This window comes from Gymnoscopelus microlampas, assembly GCF_963454915.1.
Source record: "Gymnoscopelus microlampas genome assembly, chromosome: 12".
In the NCBI taxonomy this organism is placed as follows: Eukaryota; Metazoa; Chordata; class Actinopteri; order Myctophiformes; family Myctophidae; genus Gymnoscopelus; species Gymnoscopelus microlampas.
In genome coordinates, this window is record NC_139949.1 from 3,276,075 (window position 1) to 3,295,280 (window position 19,206).

The 19,206-nt window shown below is 40.6% G+C and overlaps 1 protein-coding gene across 1 annotated transcript; it reads left to right on the top strand.

Annotated features, from left to right (window-relative positions):
- Nucleotides 1-7,782: 7,782 nt before the first annotated feature.
- LOC311056783 (protein POF1B-like) lies at nt 7,783-17,900 on the top strand (the record flags this gene model as incomplete). Its single annotated transcript, XM_084073589.1, has 8 exons — nt 7,783-7,872; nt 9,405-9,655; nt 10,660-10,693; nt 12,722-12,796; nt 14,457-14,549; nt 16,455-16,568; nt 16,760-16,908; nt 17,804-17,900. 7 exons carry the CDS (start codon nt 7,783-7,785, stop codon nt 16,898-16,900), a joined length of 798 nt encoding a protein of 265 aa, XP_083929715.1. The 3' UTR covers nt 16,901-16,908; nt 17,804-17,900.
- Between the last annotated feature and the right edge of the window lie 1,306 nt (nt 17,901-19,206).

Genomic DNA, 19,206 nt, shown 5'->3' on the forward strand with positions numbered 1-19,206 from the left:
GAGGATCGCGTTAGAAATATTATTGTTCCAGGCGTTAGTCGGGACCCTCCGCCCTCTCGCACGCACACTTTGCACTTCCGCGTCGGGGCTTCTACAGCATGAAACGTATAAACATAAGTGGATGGAAGAAATGCAGGCACTGAACGTATAATATTTTTATAAACCTCTGGCACCCGATGTGTTAATTCTCTGAGTGCCAAAAACAAGTTATCCCGAGTTTTTTCTGAATGCCCTCAGTGCCAAGAACGAGTTATCCCGAGTTTAAAAAAAAAATATATATATATACATTTTTTTTTTTTTGAAAAGAATGAACCCAAGATATCACGATCCGAAGATTTGCTGCTCCATTCACTTCTTGTTTAACTTATTACTGAAAAAGGCTGTATCTCGGCTCCTGAGCACTTTTTTTTAACTTTAAAAAAATTGCTGGCACAGTATGAACATTTTTTTTAATTTCATTGGCACTGAGAGAGTCAACAACAAACGTTTTGTTCTAACCAAAACACATCACTTATTCTACATTTAAATTCAATGAATTCAAAAACATCATAGTCTTATTTGAGTGCCTTCCTGCCCTGGCATTTAGGCCCTTGTGCCCTCAAAACAACGTACTACACCAAAGGCCACGTGGCCTTGGCCCTGACACCATGGCATTTCAGGCCTGATTTACACATAGCATAATCCAGCTGGTACAGTTATGTTCATGAACCGTGTGACTGTGTCAGATTGATAAATCTTCCGCTTGGTTCCCGTGGGGCGTCCGGCTCCCTATCGAGGCGTTGTGAAATCTGCTAGTCTGTTGTCATGAAGGTGACCTGGCAGACGAGCGGCGCCGTCTAACTGATCCTGAGTCAGCAGAACATCACAACATGCATCCATCTGACCGCCGGCATCTGGTCACTAACAGTGGTGGGAAAAGTACTCAAATGTTTTGCTTGAGTAAAAGTATCAATACTGCAATGTGGAAATAGTCTCTTACAAGTACAAGTACGGAATACAGAATTTACTTGAGTATAGGTAGAAAGGTAGGTATCAAAATGCACTTAAGGTACCAAAAGTAAAAGTACTAAAATGTTTGAAAATAGCAGATCTGCAAACTCACAATGTGTCGCGATGCGACACATTGTAAGCTTGTAGATCAGCTATTTTCAAATAGCAGGTATAAAATGGGGCTGAAGTGGTTAATGTATGTTTTATAATGTAATCATTTATATCCGCAAAGTAACTAGTAACTAAAGTTTTCAAATAATTGTAGTGGAGTAAAAGTACAATATTTGCCTCTGAGATGTAGTGGAGTAGAAGTAAAACGATTGACAATTGAAATTGTTAATAGTTGTAGTAATGTAATTGAAATACTCCAGTAAAGTAAAAGTACCTACAAATGCTTGAGTACATGTACTTAGTTACTTTATAGATTTTGATGATTATTACAAAACATACATTAACCACTTCAGCCCTATATACATTTCGGCCATTTGGAAATAGCAGATCTACAAGCTCACAATGCGTCGCAATGTGACATATTGTGAGCTTGTAGATCTGCTATTTTCAAAGGATTTTATACATTTGAAATGTTGTGAAATGGGACATTCTGCATAATGAGTACTTTGGTACTTTAAGTACATTTTGATACTATTACTTTTGCACTTTTACTCAAGTACATTTTTAATTCCAGACTTTGTCTTGTAACAGAGTATCTCTACATTGCAGTATTGATACTTTTCCTTAAGTAAAACAATTGAGTACTTTTTCCCACCACTTTCAGCATGGTTCTTTGCCAGCAAGTCAGACTTTTCAAAGAGCTTCTTACAGAGCTTTGCAAAAGCCCCACTGACACAGCAGACATGATGGTGAACTTCACTGTCAATGTCTGCCCTCCAGGAGAGGTCACTTCCCGGGGTCAAGGAGGCACTAGATCAAGGGTTTCCAAGCTTTTCAGGCCGCGACCCCCTCAAAGATAATTGTAGTTGAACTGGGGACCCCCCACCATGACAAACGCTTGGAATGGTAGGCATTACATTTAGTCTGACTCGGTTCCACAGATACATAGTTGAAATAGGCGAATAACGGGTCCATTTGGTTCCATTTGTACACTCTCAGAGTTAAATTAACATTGATTGTTCAATATAAATTGGGGTCCCAGGGATAGAAATGCCATTAAATGGGGGTCCGTAGCCCTAATGCATGTCAAACTGGGGGTCCTTGAAATTAAAATGGTTGAGAATCAACTGCTAGAGAGCCGTAAAAATCTTCTCTTATGGGGGTCCCTGGCTTATCTTTTCAAATGGGGGTCTGTGGGCTAATAAGTGTCAATTTGGGGGGACATGAAATAGTTTGAGAACCAGTGCTGTATACATTTGGCTATTCTCTTTATTTAACAATAAAGAGAATAGTGTGTGGATCCACTGCACTAGATGAGAGTTCTGCCTCATCTGCTGTCAAAATCAGTGCTTCTCAAACATTTTCATGTCAAGGACCCCCAAATGAATATCTATTTGGCCTCAGACCCCCGATCTGGAAATATGTTGTGCCAGAGGGACCCCCCCCCCATACAAGATGTGTGTTGTTAAAATGATTCACATTAAAGCACATTGTGAGAATCACTAAACTAAAGACATGGTCACATATCAGTACATTTAATTTACTGCCTCAACAGAACATCCATCCATCTGGCTGTTCTCACCCAGGCACCAGAATGCATTCAGTACATGTATGCATTAGATCAGCATGGTTCTCACATCTTCTCGTGACATGGACCCTGTGGTAGAAAGTAACTAAGTACATAGACTCAAGTACTGTACCATTTTGAGGTATTGTTTTTACTTTACTGGAAAAAAATGCATTGCGATGCGATACATTGTGAGCTTGTAGATCTGCTATTTTCAAAAGATTTGTATACATTTAAAAAGTTGTGAAATGGGACATTCTGCATGATGAGTACTTTCTACTTGCTTTACGTACATTTTTAAACCAATTATTTTGTACTTTTCAAGTACATTTTTAATCCCCGACTTTTACTTGTAACAGAGTATTTCTCTACATTGCAGTATTGATACTTAATAATGTGAGTACTTCTTCCACCACTGTGACTGGGTCTACTGGGGTGTTGGTGACAGCTAGTGATAGCCGGTTTTGGCAGAAAGATGTGATAAACTGACTGATCACAGACAACTATGAACAATCACCTCGTCTGTATGTTTCTAGCTCTTATTGGAACCTCTCCCTCCGCTATATAGCTCATCTCGGACCTATACAGCCGAGGGAGAGGTTCCAAATGGGGGCTGGGGCTAGTATGTTACATGTTTTTAGGCTGTAGTGAATCCTGAATCCTGTGCGTGCGTGCGTGCGTGCGTGCGTACATGCGTGTTTGAACTTCAGTCAGTCTGGGTGTGTCTGGCTGTACTTCACTGTAATGACTTATCATCATAAACCATACCTGAACACGCTAGGACAGCTACAAGGGAGTGGCTGTGTGTGTGAGAGAGACTCCCTTTAGGACCACAATGGAAATTAGTCCCCTGGACTTTTTTTATGTTATCCTTTATAGCCTTCATGTCTTACTGCACCACGTGATGTTTACATTTCTGACTAATAAAGTATTCAATCAATCAGAAAAAAAGTAGTTTGGCAAGGGCTCTCAAGCTCTGACTGTCTTATACCAATCCCATTGATATTAAGGTGCACCCTGTCTTCCACCCTGAGCCATCTCACACTAGCAACGTGTGTTGGAATTAGATGGGTGATGTAGCCTGGCTCCACCCCCTGAATCGATTGCCTCGCCGCATTCAGGGTCTGGTGACGGTGTCGAAGGCGGGGGTTTCTCGGTTGAAAATCTGTACGACGAATCGGGATCGGGATAATCCAGTATGAACCAATCGCCAAAGAGTCCAACTTTGGCCACGCCCCCACCTCAGAAAATGTCTGCACTGAGAGGGCTTTCAGACTGAATAATGGAGTGAAACAAAATGAAAATTCAGGCTGAGTGTCAGGCTATGGGGTGATGGGCTTTAGGCCGAGAAGTAGTCGTCGTATCAGTTTGTTCTGGGAGGTACTGAAGCTTTTGGGAGGTTCTCAGATTTTGGTGATAGGCGTCTGTCTATAGACCCCTTAAAAGACAATGTCACACTGGCTCCAAACGTCATACTGCCTCCAAATGAAACCCATTCTGTCAGGTCTCGCTAGGACACTCCTCACTAGCCAACACACAGGAGGAGGTTGAGACAGGTTGAGAATTGATTGCATGAAACAATCTGTGCATCCAGTCTCAATGTTAGTAAACAAATAATTGGTCTATCCACCTGTTTCCGCGGGTAGTTTCCTGATGTGTGGGAAACATCCTGCGGAGGGACCGGAAGTAGAAAGTAGCGGCTCATGTGTTTACATTTGCCAGCAGAACGTAGCTGCAGCTTCACAGGTCGCATAGCGATTTTCCAAGACGTTTGTTATTAAAACTCGGCTTTTCTTAACGTCACAATGAGCTCAGGGACAACGTGTGCTGTGCGTGGCTGTCATTACAACCGAACCAAACTAAATGAATGGCTTAAACTAGAGTGCTTCGTGTGGGGCACTCTAGTACACATGCATTAACACATCATGCATGATGACGTTAAGAAGTGGCCTCGTATCGCTTTGTGGAGTCCAGTTCTAAGTAGGCTAATGTAAATGTACGCATCCATTATTACGACCTGTCCTAAATGTCTTATACCTCCCGACACAGCTGATTCACGTAATCAATACGTCATTTATGAACCGTTATCATTTAAGATAACCATCAGTCCCTGCGTGCTGAGGTCATATCATCAACAGCAGTAAAAATGCAACACAGATAGGTAGATTAATATAATTAAACGTGCAGGCCCAAGCCAAGTGCTCCAGTATTTTATTTTATTTGGGTCGGCGAGGAAACACGTACTGTTTGTTGACATTCTAAGACCACCTCATGGCTAATTTGCATATGACGTTCATATTATCCCACTGTCAACAAAGGAAAGGACATGTATTGTATTGTGTGATGGCTATTCTCACCTTCTTAATATAACTGACTGTACAAATGAAAGCATGGTTCTATTTGCACACTCACAATTACAACTGGTCTGGATAGTGAACACTGAGGATTTTACTGTGAGAGACGCTATGCGCACAAACACGGCTTACACTTACCATAACTAAGTAACCAAGTAAAAGTACTCATTATACAAAATGTCCCATTTCACAAGTCTTCAAAATGTTAAAAAGCATTTTGAAAATAGCCGATCTACAAGCTCACAACGAAAGCTTGTAGGTCTGCTATTTTCAAATAGCCGAAGTATGGGGTAAAGTGTTTAATGCATGATTTGTAATGATGAAAATCTACAAAGTAACTAGTAACTCAAGTTTTCAAATAATTATAGTGGAGTAAAAAGTACAATATTTGCCTCTTAGATGTAGTGGCCTAGACTTACAAGTACTGCAAATTGAAAATACTCCAGTAAAGTAAAGATTCCTCAAATTTGTACTTAAGTACAGTACTTCAAGCCACCTCCAGACAGATGGTCAGTTAGCTCAGTTCAGCTCAGTTGCAGAGCCGATGTTAAAAGGCAGGGCCAGGCAAGCCCAAGCCTACATGATTCAGACCTGAGCACACTCTGTCACACACACACATAAACCTACTGTACAGTACACAAACACAGTGCGAAATCTTTCATCAATGCATTTGTCCTAGGACACAAATCATCTTTCATGTTTTGTGCAGCCCTTGTAAATCTGAGAGGAGAGTTAATGTAAAGCAAATAGACACAATTTAGATCACAATCACAACACTGTTAATTGTATTTTATGTATTTCTGTTTTGATGTAATTTCTAATGAGATAATCCAGGAACAGTATTGTCTAATTTCCAATGAGATAATCAAGTTGAATTAAGTATTTTGTTCATTTTAGGGACAATATTAATGGGCACAGAGTTTTCGGTTATGAATGTGTCGCTACATTTCCCACCATAGGTATTATAAATGTAACTGTGTTGTTTTACATTCTTTTGCCTAATAAGAATTTCAATCAATCAAAGATCAATTTTTAATGACATGAATGAAACTTGATTCGGCAAAACACTTCAAAAGGTCACATAGTCAGGCTGATAAAACATTGTCATTCTGGATAGATGTAATTGCTGAGCACACTAAGGATCTGATTCCATGGCTGCCTCGTGAAACCATAAAAGCTACTATGCCACAGGTTTTCCTGGAGAATTTTCCAAAGACTACTTGTGTAATTGACTGTACAGAAAATGTTTTGCAGAAAGCAAAAAATCTGGACTCAAGAACTGAATCTTACAGTCACTACTATGCTTGTAATGCTGTGAAATATCTAGTTGTAACTGCGCCATCTGGAGTCATTATGTGCATTTCAGATGCTTTTGTCTAAAAGGTCTGACCAAAAAAGTCCTTGCGGACTTGTTTCCGTTGAGGTCCTTGGTCCATCTAAAACAAGCATTGTTGATGTGCGGACAAAGCTTTGTAAGCATGACACAAGAGTGTTGAATTCAAGTAGAGGAATCCCTGTGTAGAGAAGACAGTCTTCATCATGTTTTAGGAGATCCTCTGCAACAGACTGTGAGCTCTCAGGGGATGGTTCAGGCAGCACGCTAGATGTCCTGGCAGGTGGAGCTTTGGGATAGATGTGGTCCTCCATTCCTGGGTCTGACCACTGTGTCTGGACATCATGTGAGCTCTTTGCCACGGGATTTGGCTCCTCTGAAGCCTCCATTGCAACTGGCTCGTCGTCTGCGGGTACAGACATATTTAGTGCAGTAGTTGTTATCGATTGAGACAGATGTAATTGTACATGTTTAACACACCACCATGCTCAAGGCACTGAATTAAACATATGATTATAACATATTATAGTTTTTTTGTCTTTAAAAAATGCTTGTTTTTCTTTTTGGACTTTAGGTTATACCGTCACCTTCCTAAAATAATGGCCTACATCATTCTTTTTGGGAAATGATATTTTTGTCAAAAGAGTTGCTTGCTTCTAGAAATAGGCCATTATTCTGTCAAGGTGCGTGGAGAAGAAAAAAAAGACGAGTAGTGCTGTGCGTGGGTGTGACACACACACACACACACACACACACACACAGCGCGCGTGTGTGTGAGACGTTAATGACACATTAGTGTATGTGTTTGTGATCATAATTGCGTTGCAACTTTTTGTTTGCGATAGGTTGAATCGCTTGTGACACAATCACAATGAGCCCTGCCGTGGACCAGGCCAGGTCAGATTTGTTTTAATGCCTTGTAGAAATTAATCTTACCCGTTAAATGTCTCTGAACGATACTCTCCTCTGGAGGTCTCTCACCCAACAGCAGCGTTGGATATGGGTTCTCCCGTGTAGGTCTCTTGTCCACGAAGTGAAACAGCTGAGAGTTGAGAGTTTTTTTTAAGTTCAAGTTTCTTAGCCAACTTCTTTTCGCATCGGACGCGATGGAATTGAGACGTTAAGCGAGAGAAAAGCAGAGATAAAAGACTTACTAACAAACGTTCTTGGAGTCAGAATCGCTATGCGACCTGTGAAGCTACAGCTACGGTCGTTCTGCTGGCAAATGTAAACACACTGAGCCGCTATTTCCTACTTCCGGTCCGTCCGCAGGATGTTTCCCACCCAAGATTCTTGCCCCAGTAAATTCCCGCGGAAACAGGTGGATAGACCTCGTAAATAAAGCAGTTCCCCGGTAAGGGTGGGGTGGGTGGGGGGGCTAGCAGGTCAGGACACTGGAGTAAGAAACTCCAGGTTGTTGCGCTTACATGATTTTTGGGGCCTTTGCTCTGCTTGATGCCTTTTTGGAGGCCCGGAAAGGCTTTAAAAGGCTTATCTGTAGCCACATAGACTATTTCGTAACGATTTCCCCAAAAGAGAGCGCACGGACAATTGGATCCGGAATCATTTTGCACTCATTGATCTTTCATGTGACGAGCTGTTGAAAGACAATTTCACCGGACAGCCCCACGCACAGTTCTGGATATCAGTATCCACACAGTTGTGTAATGCTGCGCTGAGAAAGCTTGTCCCCTTCGCCTCTTTCTCAGCTCAACGCAGCCCTGTATCACGGAACTGTGTTCAAATTAAATGTTTTGTCAACAGATTTAGGCTACATTTTCTTTGTTTAACCCATTCAATCCGGGAACGCATCTGTGTCATTCTAGATTCCAGACGCGTCGCTAGGTCTCTACTAGGTCGGGGGCTTAGCCCCGCAGGCAACGGGCACATGCACGCGCGCATGTGCCCCTCCTCTTCGCGCGCGCGCGTTTTTTTCCGCGGATTTCGCGGATTCGGGTGCTTTTCCCCCCGTTTTTTGTTACTTTATTTCGGTTTTAGGGTTAGGGGTAGGGTTAGGTTAGGGTGATAGATATATAATAAAAAAAAAAAAAAAAATAAAAAAAAATTTTATTATTATTTTTTTTTTATTGGTGGCTTTGGATAAAACATTGGTGGCTATAGCCACCGAAGCCCACCCCTAACGACGCCACTGCTAGATTCTTTGGCTATTCAAATATAGCTAATATTCAAATATAGTTAATGTTCAAATATAGTTAATATTCAAATATAGTTAATGTTCAAATATAGCTAATATTCAAATAATATTCAAATATAGCTAATATTCAAATATAGTTAATGTTCAAATATAGCTAATATTCAAATATAGCTAATATTCAAATATAGTTAAAGTTCAAATATAGCTAATATTCAAATATAGCTAATATTCAAATATAGCTAAAATTCAAATATAGCTAATATTCAAATATAGCTAATATTCAAATATAGTTAATGTTCAAATATAGCTAAATATAGCTAATATTTATATTTAAATTTAATATTAAATTTCAAATATTTGCACAAATGTTCATGATTTTTTTTCAAAAATAGCAGATCTACAAGCTCATATCTACCGAGTGCTGCGCTATGAGCTTGTAGATCTGCTATTTTTGAAACAATCATGAACATTATTTTGTGCAAATGTTTGAATTAATTTTTTTTAAGTGGACATTTGTAACTCAAATCTTTGCTTCTGGGGGTCCCTGGAACTACATTTTTTTTCCAAGATTGTGCCGCGCTACGAGCTTGTAGATCTGCAATGTTTGAATAGCCAAAGAACACGTCTTAAAGGGTTAACACATGTGCGTACAGAAACAATTCCGTTGCTCTTACCAACATTATTCATTAATTATATCATTAAGCTAGTGCTGTAATTAAAATTTCTTGTAAATATTGTTATTCAAGGCAAACAATGTGTGTTTTTATTTTTGATATTCTTTATTTCCACTATGAAATTGCTCTGTAAATAAACCTGTTTACACTTCTCTCTCTCTCTCTCTCTCTCTCTCTCTCTCTCTCTCTCTCTCTCTCTCTCTCTCTCTCTCTCCACTAGGTGGTGCTAGACGAGCACCAGGAGGAGCAGGAGTCCGAGGAGGTGGTGGAGGTGGAGGAGGTGGAGATCGTCAGCGTGGTGAAGCCCGCCGTCCTGCACCGGGTGATGGAGCGGCGGGCGGAGGCGGCCATAGCGCCCCCTCTGGACAAGATGGACACGCGCTTCTTCGGGGAGCTGCTGGCCGAGGTTTACCGCAAGAACTGTGACCTGCACTCCATCATCTCTGAGCACGTTAGCAAGATACAAGGACGGTAAGATGGATGAGAATAATAAGAGCTAACGAGGACTCAAACGATTTGCATACTTTGGCTTATGCGCTGTGTACACAGCAGTGGTGTAAAGTAACTAAGTACATTTACTCAAGTACCGTACTTAAGTACAATTTTGAGGTATATTTGACTTTACTGGAGTGTTTCCTATTGTCTTTTACTTTTACTTCTACTCCATACATCTCAGAGGAAAATATTGCACTTTTTACTCCACTACAATTATTTGAAAACTTTAGTTACTAGTTACTTTGTAGATTTTGATTATTTCTACATATGTCTACATTGCAGTATTGATACTTTTACTTAAGTACAAAATATGAGTACTTTTTCCACCACTGGCTGTGTGTCACAACCCGATACGACCCAGTGTCGCAGACACGTTGTGAGCTTGTAGAGCGTCTATTTTCGGAGTGTGACACCTGCACGCATCCGAGCATAAAATGACTTAATGTCTTAGTTCTACTGGATCTCTTCTCCACTAGTCCCTCACTAACGTTTTAGTCTAGTTTTACATGACAAAATTGTCAATATATTTAGCCATAGTTTTAGTCATCATAGCTTAGTTTTTATTTTTTAGTGAGCAAAGGTAGTCGAACGAACATTTTTCGTCGTGGTTTTAGTCGTCAAAATTAACACATGATCTACAAGCTCACAATGGGTTGCGGCGTGATGCGTTGTGAGCTTGTAGATCGGATATTTTCGGTGCAGCTCTAGCAGAGTAGCTTGTAGCGCGCAGCCTACAAGCTGTGAAACAAATGGTTGTCTCCTCACTCCATGTGGAGAGACACAACGACACCTTTTACACAGGATGCCTTTTACAAAAAATATAATCCTGTTATTAAAGTTAATAACAGGATTATTAACTTTAATAATGGTGCATCATTCATTATGTGAATGATGGACACATAATGAGCACTGAAGTCACACACACGCACACGCACACCCTGTACCTCCCATCTTGTTCATTGTGTGTTTTCCTCTGACAGGAAGCACCAGTTGGACCCCGGTGTCGACTTCAAGGTAACACTGCTACACAATATACACAACTACGCCACACTGCTACACAATACCAGACGGCAACAACACACACACACACACACACACACACACACACACACACACACACACACACACACACACACACACACACACACACACACTCACACTCTCACACTCACACTCACACTCACACTCACACTCACACTCACACACACACACACACACACACACAGGGCAACAACACACACACACACACACACACACACACACGCAAAAAACACATTTTTACAATGTAGGCATTTATCAGACGCTCTTTCTTTATCCAGAGCAACTTACAGTAAGCAAGGTAAACAAAATACACATAGAATGCAGAGAGACAGTGTAGTTCCTCAGTAAACGAGGATACCAGGTAAATCATGAACCTAGCAACTGTCTAAACAGCATGCTATCTAAATAACATTCAGTACATGTGAAACAAAAAAACAACAATGAGAACATGCATGCGGTCATTACAACTAGGTAACTGGGTCACACTCACGCACACACACACTCTCTTCAATTACCCCACTGCCCTCCGGGTGCAGGTAACTTTCCATTCATTTTAAGTCATTTTTTCATGTGTTTCATGTCATCTAGATTACCGTAATGGCCTTTTCACCACCCTTAGTCTCTCCTCCATCTCTAAGACTACAACAAAGTACAAAAGACTCCTTACAAACACCAGTCTCACATCACACATAACTCCGGTGCTGACCTCACTTCACTGACTGCCTATTACTTGTAGAATTTATTTAAAATTATATGTTTTAATCACCTATAAAGCATTACACAAGCTGGCCCCCTATTTACATCTCTGAATGACTCTATCCACTTAGAAATATGAGATCTCTCAGGTCTTCTGGGAATGGCCTTCACGATCAGTGGTTCTCAAAGGGGTCCGGGGACCCCCAGGGGTCCTTGAGCGGGTTCCACGGGGTCCCCAGCCAAATGATTGATAGTTAGGAAATAGGAAACAAATGGACCCTTATGGGTCTGTAACTCTGAGAGTGTACAAATGGAACCAAATGGACCCGTACGGGTCCATTTGGTTCCATTTCTACACTCTCAGAGTTATGGTGGTCCGTGGTCTAATGCAGAGGTTCTCAAATTGGGGTCCGGGGACCCTCAGGGGTCCTTGAGTGGGTTCCAGGGGGTCCCCAGCTAAATTAGTTAATATATATAAAAAATGATGTGCACTTTGATCCTTTATATATATTTCAAACAATCTTGATATATTTTTGAGATTTTTGACACCACAAATCTATAGGGGGTCCGTGGCACAACATATTTTCTGATGGGGGTCCGTGGCCAAATACACATGTGTACATTTAGGGGTCCTTGACATGAAAACGTTTGGGAAACACTGTTCTAGACGTCCCAAAGACCAGGCTTAAAACACTAAGGCTGACCTTAGTGCCTTTGCAGTGTTTGCTCCCACACTAGGGAAAGCTTCACCCTTAGCAATAAAAAAAAGGCAGAGTCAGTTGAGTGTTTTAAAAGTATTTTAAAAAAACATTTGTTCCGTAATAGCACTTTATTTTATGATGTTCTTATCTTGCTATTTGCGTAAGCTGAATGTTTATTGCTTTTCTGTTGCTCTGTGTCTTAACTTTATCGTGTACTTACTTACATTGTGTGTTATTGTACGGCATGTTCTGAAAGGTGCTATACAAATAAAGTTGACTTACTTAGAACTACAGACAGAGACAGCAGAGTAGACTGTATCAATGTAGTTCAGGAGTTTTGTTCTGCTCCTTGAGTTAGACTGTGCAAGTAGCAGGCACTGACACCTAGTGGTCAGTCTCCTTCATAACACAGCAAACCTTCATAATATGATGTTAGGACATGTCGTGCATATTCATTGTGTGTGTGTGTGTGTGTGTGTGTGTGTGTGTGTGTGTGTGTGTGTGTGTGTGTGTGTGTGTGTGTGTGTGTGTGTGTGTGTGTGTGTGTGTGTGTGTGTGTGTGTGTGTGTGTGTGTCTGTGTGTGCGTGCGTGCGTGTTTTCCAGGAAGAGGAAGTTGAAGCTCTGATTCCCAGAGGAGCTTCTGAACTTACAAAACAACAGATCAGATACCTGCTGCAGGTAAGTGACACACAGACACTTCCTATCTCCATACTTCAACTTTTTATCCTTGCTGTCGGTCAGAAACCTCTTTTCTACATTGAGCCCTACTATTCTGGTGAGGACATTCGCTGAAAATAGCAGATCTACAAGCGCTAGATCGGCTATTTTCGGCGAAGAGTTTTGGTGTAGAGGTGGAAAAAAGAGCAGACCAAGTACAGAGCCAAGTATTGAGGGTTTAAATGTCTGAAAATACACATTAACATGAATCCAACAAATTAATAGAGAAGATAATATGTAAACAAACAAACATTAATTTACACATCACTGATGATAGTGCTGTAAAACAAGTCTATGAAATCTATATGAAAAAAGTTTAAAGTTTACAATGTTATACAATATGTAGTGGAGGTCTCTTTTAAGTGTGTCTGTGGTTTTTATAAATATATTAATAACCAATTAAAAGTATTAATTAACAAGAGCTTGTGACTAAATAATAACTACATTGGATCCAGTTGTCAGGCAGAAATGTCCAAAACTGTTACTTTTTGAGGAATGTAAAAACAAATATTATAATAATCGTGTGTTCCAATTGGATCTACAACAACAACAACAAGAAAAGAGAGAGTTTTGTCAACATCTGATGTCAACATGTTATGTCAGGTTATGAGCATGACATCTAATGTCAACATTATTCTGAGCATGCAGAAGCATGCACAGTCTGTACAAAGATTATTTTAAGCTGCATTTCTTGAAACCCTGCCATGAGCTTCAATATCACATCAATCATCTTGAATCTGTTTTGACTCTCCAGTTGGTTTTGCCGTTATTCCACTGGCAAACCTTCAACATATATTGCCCTATTGTTCCAACACTTTCTCATCAACATTTACAATGTAGGCATTTAGCAGACACTCTGAGATGAGAGTGGCTTACAATAATCAAGGTAAACACATACATAGAATGCAGAGAGACAGTGTAGTGCCTCAGTAAAGTAGGTTCACAGGTAAAGTAACAATGAACCTTTGTTTGTTTGTTTGTTTATTTATTTATTTTCACTTACAAGAACATGATGAAGGAGAATGCCTAAAAACCCTCCAGCGGCTTGAGAAGTGGCATTCTCCGGGAATATTTGTACATTCATAGGATAAAATGACATCAATGTGGAATATACACATCTATTACAAATTAAACATTTATAGACATGTCATACAGATGAAGAAACACAACAAAAAATACCAATATCGACAATATAACAAAGAAAGAAACAACAAAAACATTTTTTTTTTAAAGTAAACCTCTATGGAAAATATTATATTATATTAGGCAGACCATATGGAAAGTATTTGGTGGTTAAGAGAAGCAATTTCAGAACCTTCTTGAATTGGTGACCTACTGTAGCATCAGCCTGAGCAGTATACTATCAAAATAATCATCTTTACATTGAACCTATTAACAACGAACCTAGCATCTGTCTAAATAACCTGGCTGCTATCTACAGAGATCGAACATTGTGGTCATGAAAAACAAGCCTAAGTAACACGTGTTCACCTTATTTGACCTAGTTTAGTTGGTAGAATTTGACCCTGACACCTGAATGCAGCAGAAGAATTTGACTCATCAGTCAAATAAACTAATATCACGGTACAATGTGTTTCAATTAAGTCTGTCTGTCTCTCAGACTCGTCTAACGGCAGACAGGTCGATGCGCCTCTTGTTGTCCACATTCAGCAGCCTGAGAGAAGAACTGTCTCACCTCACTGGTGACCTGAAGGTGAGCTTCATACATGACATCACATCACATCATGCTGTGAAGACATGTTTTACATTTCCATCTCATCCAAACTCTCCCTCCTGTTTTTCAACGACAATAAAACAGAAATAATACCACCACCTCACATGACAAAAATGTGTGTGTGCTCCTAGACTCTGCCCTTAAAGGGGCTACACCATGAATTTCATTTTTTTTTAGGTTTTTAGTATTTTTTGGGCTCCCCAGTGTCTCTTGTACCCAAAAAAATATATTTTTTTAACATTCAGTCATTCATGCTCCTTTCATGGATTTCCTGAATGGGCGCGTCTGAACAGGCCATTTCAGAATGGCTGTGCAAGCGATGTCACTTGCACTGATTTTGCATTGACGATGGCCAGACAGAATTGCTCAGTAGCTCCCCCCTGCCCAATAGGACGTTTTGGTATTGCAGCTGAAAAAGCTTGGAATGACAGACAGTCAGATTGTGAGAAAAAATATCTGGGTGTTTTTTAGGCTTACAACCTGTTTAAAACGTATTAGGGGGCAATATTTATATATAATATATTTTTTTTAATTCATGGTGTAGCCCCTTTAAATAGCAGAGTCAATAACAGATCAATGCTGTTGTCAAAGGAGTTTTCGTCCAAGTTTTCGACAAGTTGCCACAAAATCGAATCCTTTCTATCAACCAGCAGCTCTGTCTGTCTGTCTGGAAAAAGTCATCCATGCCCTCATTTCCCCCAGGGGGGTCCCCAGATGATCAGCTTAATGTGCAACATTGTTTTGTCACTCAACAGTAAACAAACCATACAGTATAAGTGTATACAGGGTATCTGCACATTTCTAAAGTTACAATTTAAGGACTTAAGACCTGTTTAGCCCTATATACAGTGCTTAAAGACCTTTTTAATACCCAACTGTCAAATATTACGTATGAAAGAGGCAAACATTGTGAAAATAGCCGAACTACAAGCTCACAACGCCTCGCACTGCGAGGCGCTGTGAGCAATATTTATCTGTGAAGCCAAGTCAAACTAAATGTAATGCCTACAACTCCAAGTGCTTGTCAGGGTGGGGGGGGTCCCCAGTTCAAATAGGATAGTTTTGGGGGGTCACAGGCTGAAAAGAGATACCTTGCTTGCTGCTGCTAGACCCACAGTGGGGCGCCAGTCACTCCCAGTTTGGCTTCCCGTCACTGGCTTCCTGTGAAAAACAGAATTGATTTGAAAATGTCACTATTTGTTCTTTAAAGCCCAACATGGGCTGGTACCACCGTATATATATTTGAGCTGCTTCGCCCCATCCCAACACCACCAGGCTTAGATCAGCAGATTAGCAGCTCCTCAAAGTCCCATGCACCCATTTGAAAGGTTACCGTGCCTTTTCGGTCGCTGCTCCAACATTGTGGAACTCTTTCGGTTAGGTTTTTTTATTGATCGAATGATTGAATACTTTATTAGTCAGAAATCTAAACAGCACGAGGTATAGTCAGACATGAACGCTAAAAGGATAACACAAAATATCCTGGGGACTTGTTTCTGCACCTTCTTTGGATTATTTAAAAAAAAAAAAAACAGACTTAAAACACACCTGTTCTTCCTTTGGCCTTTTCAAAAATCTCTTGCCTTTATGGAGAAATGTTTGGACACTTTTTTTTAAACTCCTATGTGTTTTAAACTCAGCTATTGGCACTGTATGCACTGTATTTCAATGTCTTTGTCTGTTGTCTTGCTGTGCAGTACTTTGGTCAGCCTTTGGTTGTTTTGAAATGTGCTTAATAGATGAAATTGACTCTCTCTCTTGCTCTCTCTCTCTGTCTCTGTCTCTCTCTCTCTCTGTCTGTCTGTCTGTCTGTCTGTCTGTCTGTCTGTCTGTCTGTCTCTCTCTCGCTCTCGCTCTCTGTCTCTCTGTCTGTCTGTGTCTCAGCGTTTAGAGAGTGACAAGGAGTCTCTAGAGAGAGATCTCAGTTTTAAGTCTGATCAGGCGGTGCAGTATGATCGTCTCCTAGAGGCCCTACGAGAGAACAACAGGCAGCTGCAGGTACTGTGTGTGTGTGTGTGTGTGTGTGTGTGTGTGTGTGTGTGTGTGTGTGTGTGTGTGTGTGTGTGTGTGTGTGTGTGTGTGTGTGTGCGTGCGCGCGAACTGTCCTATCTAAACTGTAAAAAGCATCATAATTCATACTGTCATGCTAATACATATAAAAGTGAAATTGTGTGTGTGCGTGTGTGCAGACGTCTCTGAAGGACAGCAGTGCGTCGTTAAGGTCGTTAGAGACAGATTTAATGAGCTGCCGATCGAACGATTCTGGACGAGAATTTAAGATCAAAGAGCTGGAACCGTCCGCACGATGGAGAGAGACAACGATCTACTGAGACAGAAGGTACCTGTTTGTCTGTCTGTCTGTCTGTCTGTCTGTCTGTCTGTCTGTCTGTCTGTCTGTCTAACTCAGGGGAGGGCCACTATTATTTCCACACTCCCTCCAGAGGGCAACATATGGGTATACTGTCAGGCAGACACCTCTTATCTCCATATTTAAACTTTTATAATGCCATTCTCTGTCACACAAAAGTAGCAAAAATAGCCGATCTACAATTATATTTTATTTTTGCTATTTTTAATTGGAATCCAGATTTTTTTTTTGCTATTTTGGAATTGGAATCCTGAAAAGTAACATTTTAATTTAATTTCAAATGCATTTAGTTATACTTATGTTAACCTTATGAACTTAAATACAAATACATTGGACGTAAAAAAGACAATAGTATTTTAATACTAGTCATTAAGTTACTAATATAGACTGAAGTAATTAAAGCGGGTCATGTTTGTATGTTTGGAATTGTGACAGCTGAAATCCATAATATATCAGTATTCCGACTCAATGGTCGTTGGTCAATCATGGCACACATGCAGGACGTTGAGTGAACTGAAACTAAACTAGTTTACCCCAAAGAAATGACTTATTTTCTATCAATTACACGTCGCGTTCCTGAGCCAATAAGTCGATGACCGGGTCATCGGTAAATAGGAGACTCGGTAGGAAACTCTTTGAGTCTCCTACTCTGCCGGTCATCAAATTATTGGCTCAGGAATGCGACAAGAACTTCTCCATGAATTGACTTGAAAAGACTTCATGGGATGTGATAGAAAATAAGTTTTAAGTCGGTGAACTACTCCTTTAAGACATGCAGACACAAACGTTAATACATCAATACATCAACCCACATACTCAGCTGTGCTCCTCATCCCACAAATTCATTCAATTGTCTACATTGTAGTTGTCCAGTGCGTCCAGCGCTTCGAGCAGCAACTCTCTCCTAGTGAAAACTGAAGCTCTGAGGCGACAGTATGAAGAGCAACTGAACAGCATCAAGACGGACAGAAACACTGAAGTGCAACGTCTACAGGTAATGCACGACGCCGATGAATGAAACGGAAATGTGTCACCATTGTTTCACATCAAACTATTCATTTGGTGAGATGCCTCCTTCATTGAATTAACGCACATTAATTGCACCAAATAAACGCTCCCGGTGTGTACGGACCTTAAGATGATCTTAGTAGCCGTGAAGACTTACAATGAAATAAAATTGTCACTCTACTCGTTCAATAGTCTTAATTATCTACAGAAAGGACTCTATCTGACATGCTTACTGTGTTATCTTCTTATTCATTTTGTCCTGCATAATGCAAAGCTTATGTAGAGGCTGTATGCTGTTGCATTGTTCTTCATTTCTCTCTCTCTCTCTCTCTCTCTCTCTCTCTCTCTCTCTCTCTCTCTCTCTCTCTCTCTCTCTCTCTCTCTCTCTCTATCTCTCTGTCTCTCGCTCTCTATCTCTATGTCTCTCTCTCAGTCTCAGGTGTCCAGACTCCAGTTGGAGGTAAAGTCATGTGATCGTTCTTCTTCAGATAAATCTCTTCAGCTGAAGATCTCTGAACTTCTGTCCATGTTGGAGCAACGACAGACCATAATATCCACCCAGGAGGAGGTCAGTAAACAATATACGTCACTTTGCAAAGTCTACAGTGGCCCATCTGGGACAAAAACATAAAATACACGAGTCCCACTGTTTTTTAGCTGCGGTTGATTCAGGATGGAGTTATGAATTGTTTCTACTGTACCACTCGTCCTATGATATCATAAAATCATAGGCGGAATTCTCCTTTAAAAGTAACTCTTGTGAGCTGTGCTGGGCTTCATCAATCATCAAGGCCAATTTGCATTGACGTTCTCCTCCTTTCACCAATAAATCCAAAGATAGTGTGAATACTTCCACGGCAACCTCTCTGTCTTCTCTCAATCTCTGCCATGTCTCACAGGTGCAACAAGTTAATGTAATAAAAACAAGACCAGTAATACCGTCAGCTGTGTGTCACACCAAAAGTGGTGACCCATTCAATAGAATGATTGCGCAGACAAGATGAGCTTGTCCCTTTATCAGGAAACGGCGCACATTAGTTCACCATTAATCAATAATTAAAGGAGCACTTCACCCATCTTCAACCTTATCTTCATATAATTGGTCCTCACTATTGCTCCTTATAAGATGGCACCATTTCTGTCTACTCACTCTGTGTCTCATTGGTGGTTTGTGGACAGTTCAGAAACCTGCCTACCAGTGACATCATCGATGGGGGAATCCAAGCTAATAGAAACTGCAGCCTTTCCATTCCTGGAAAG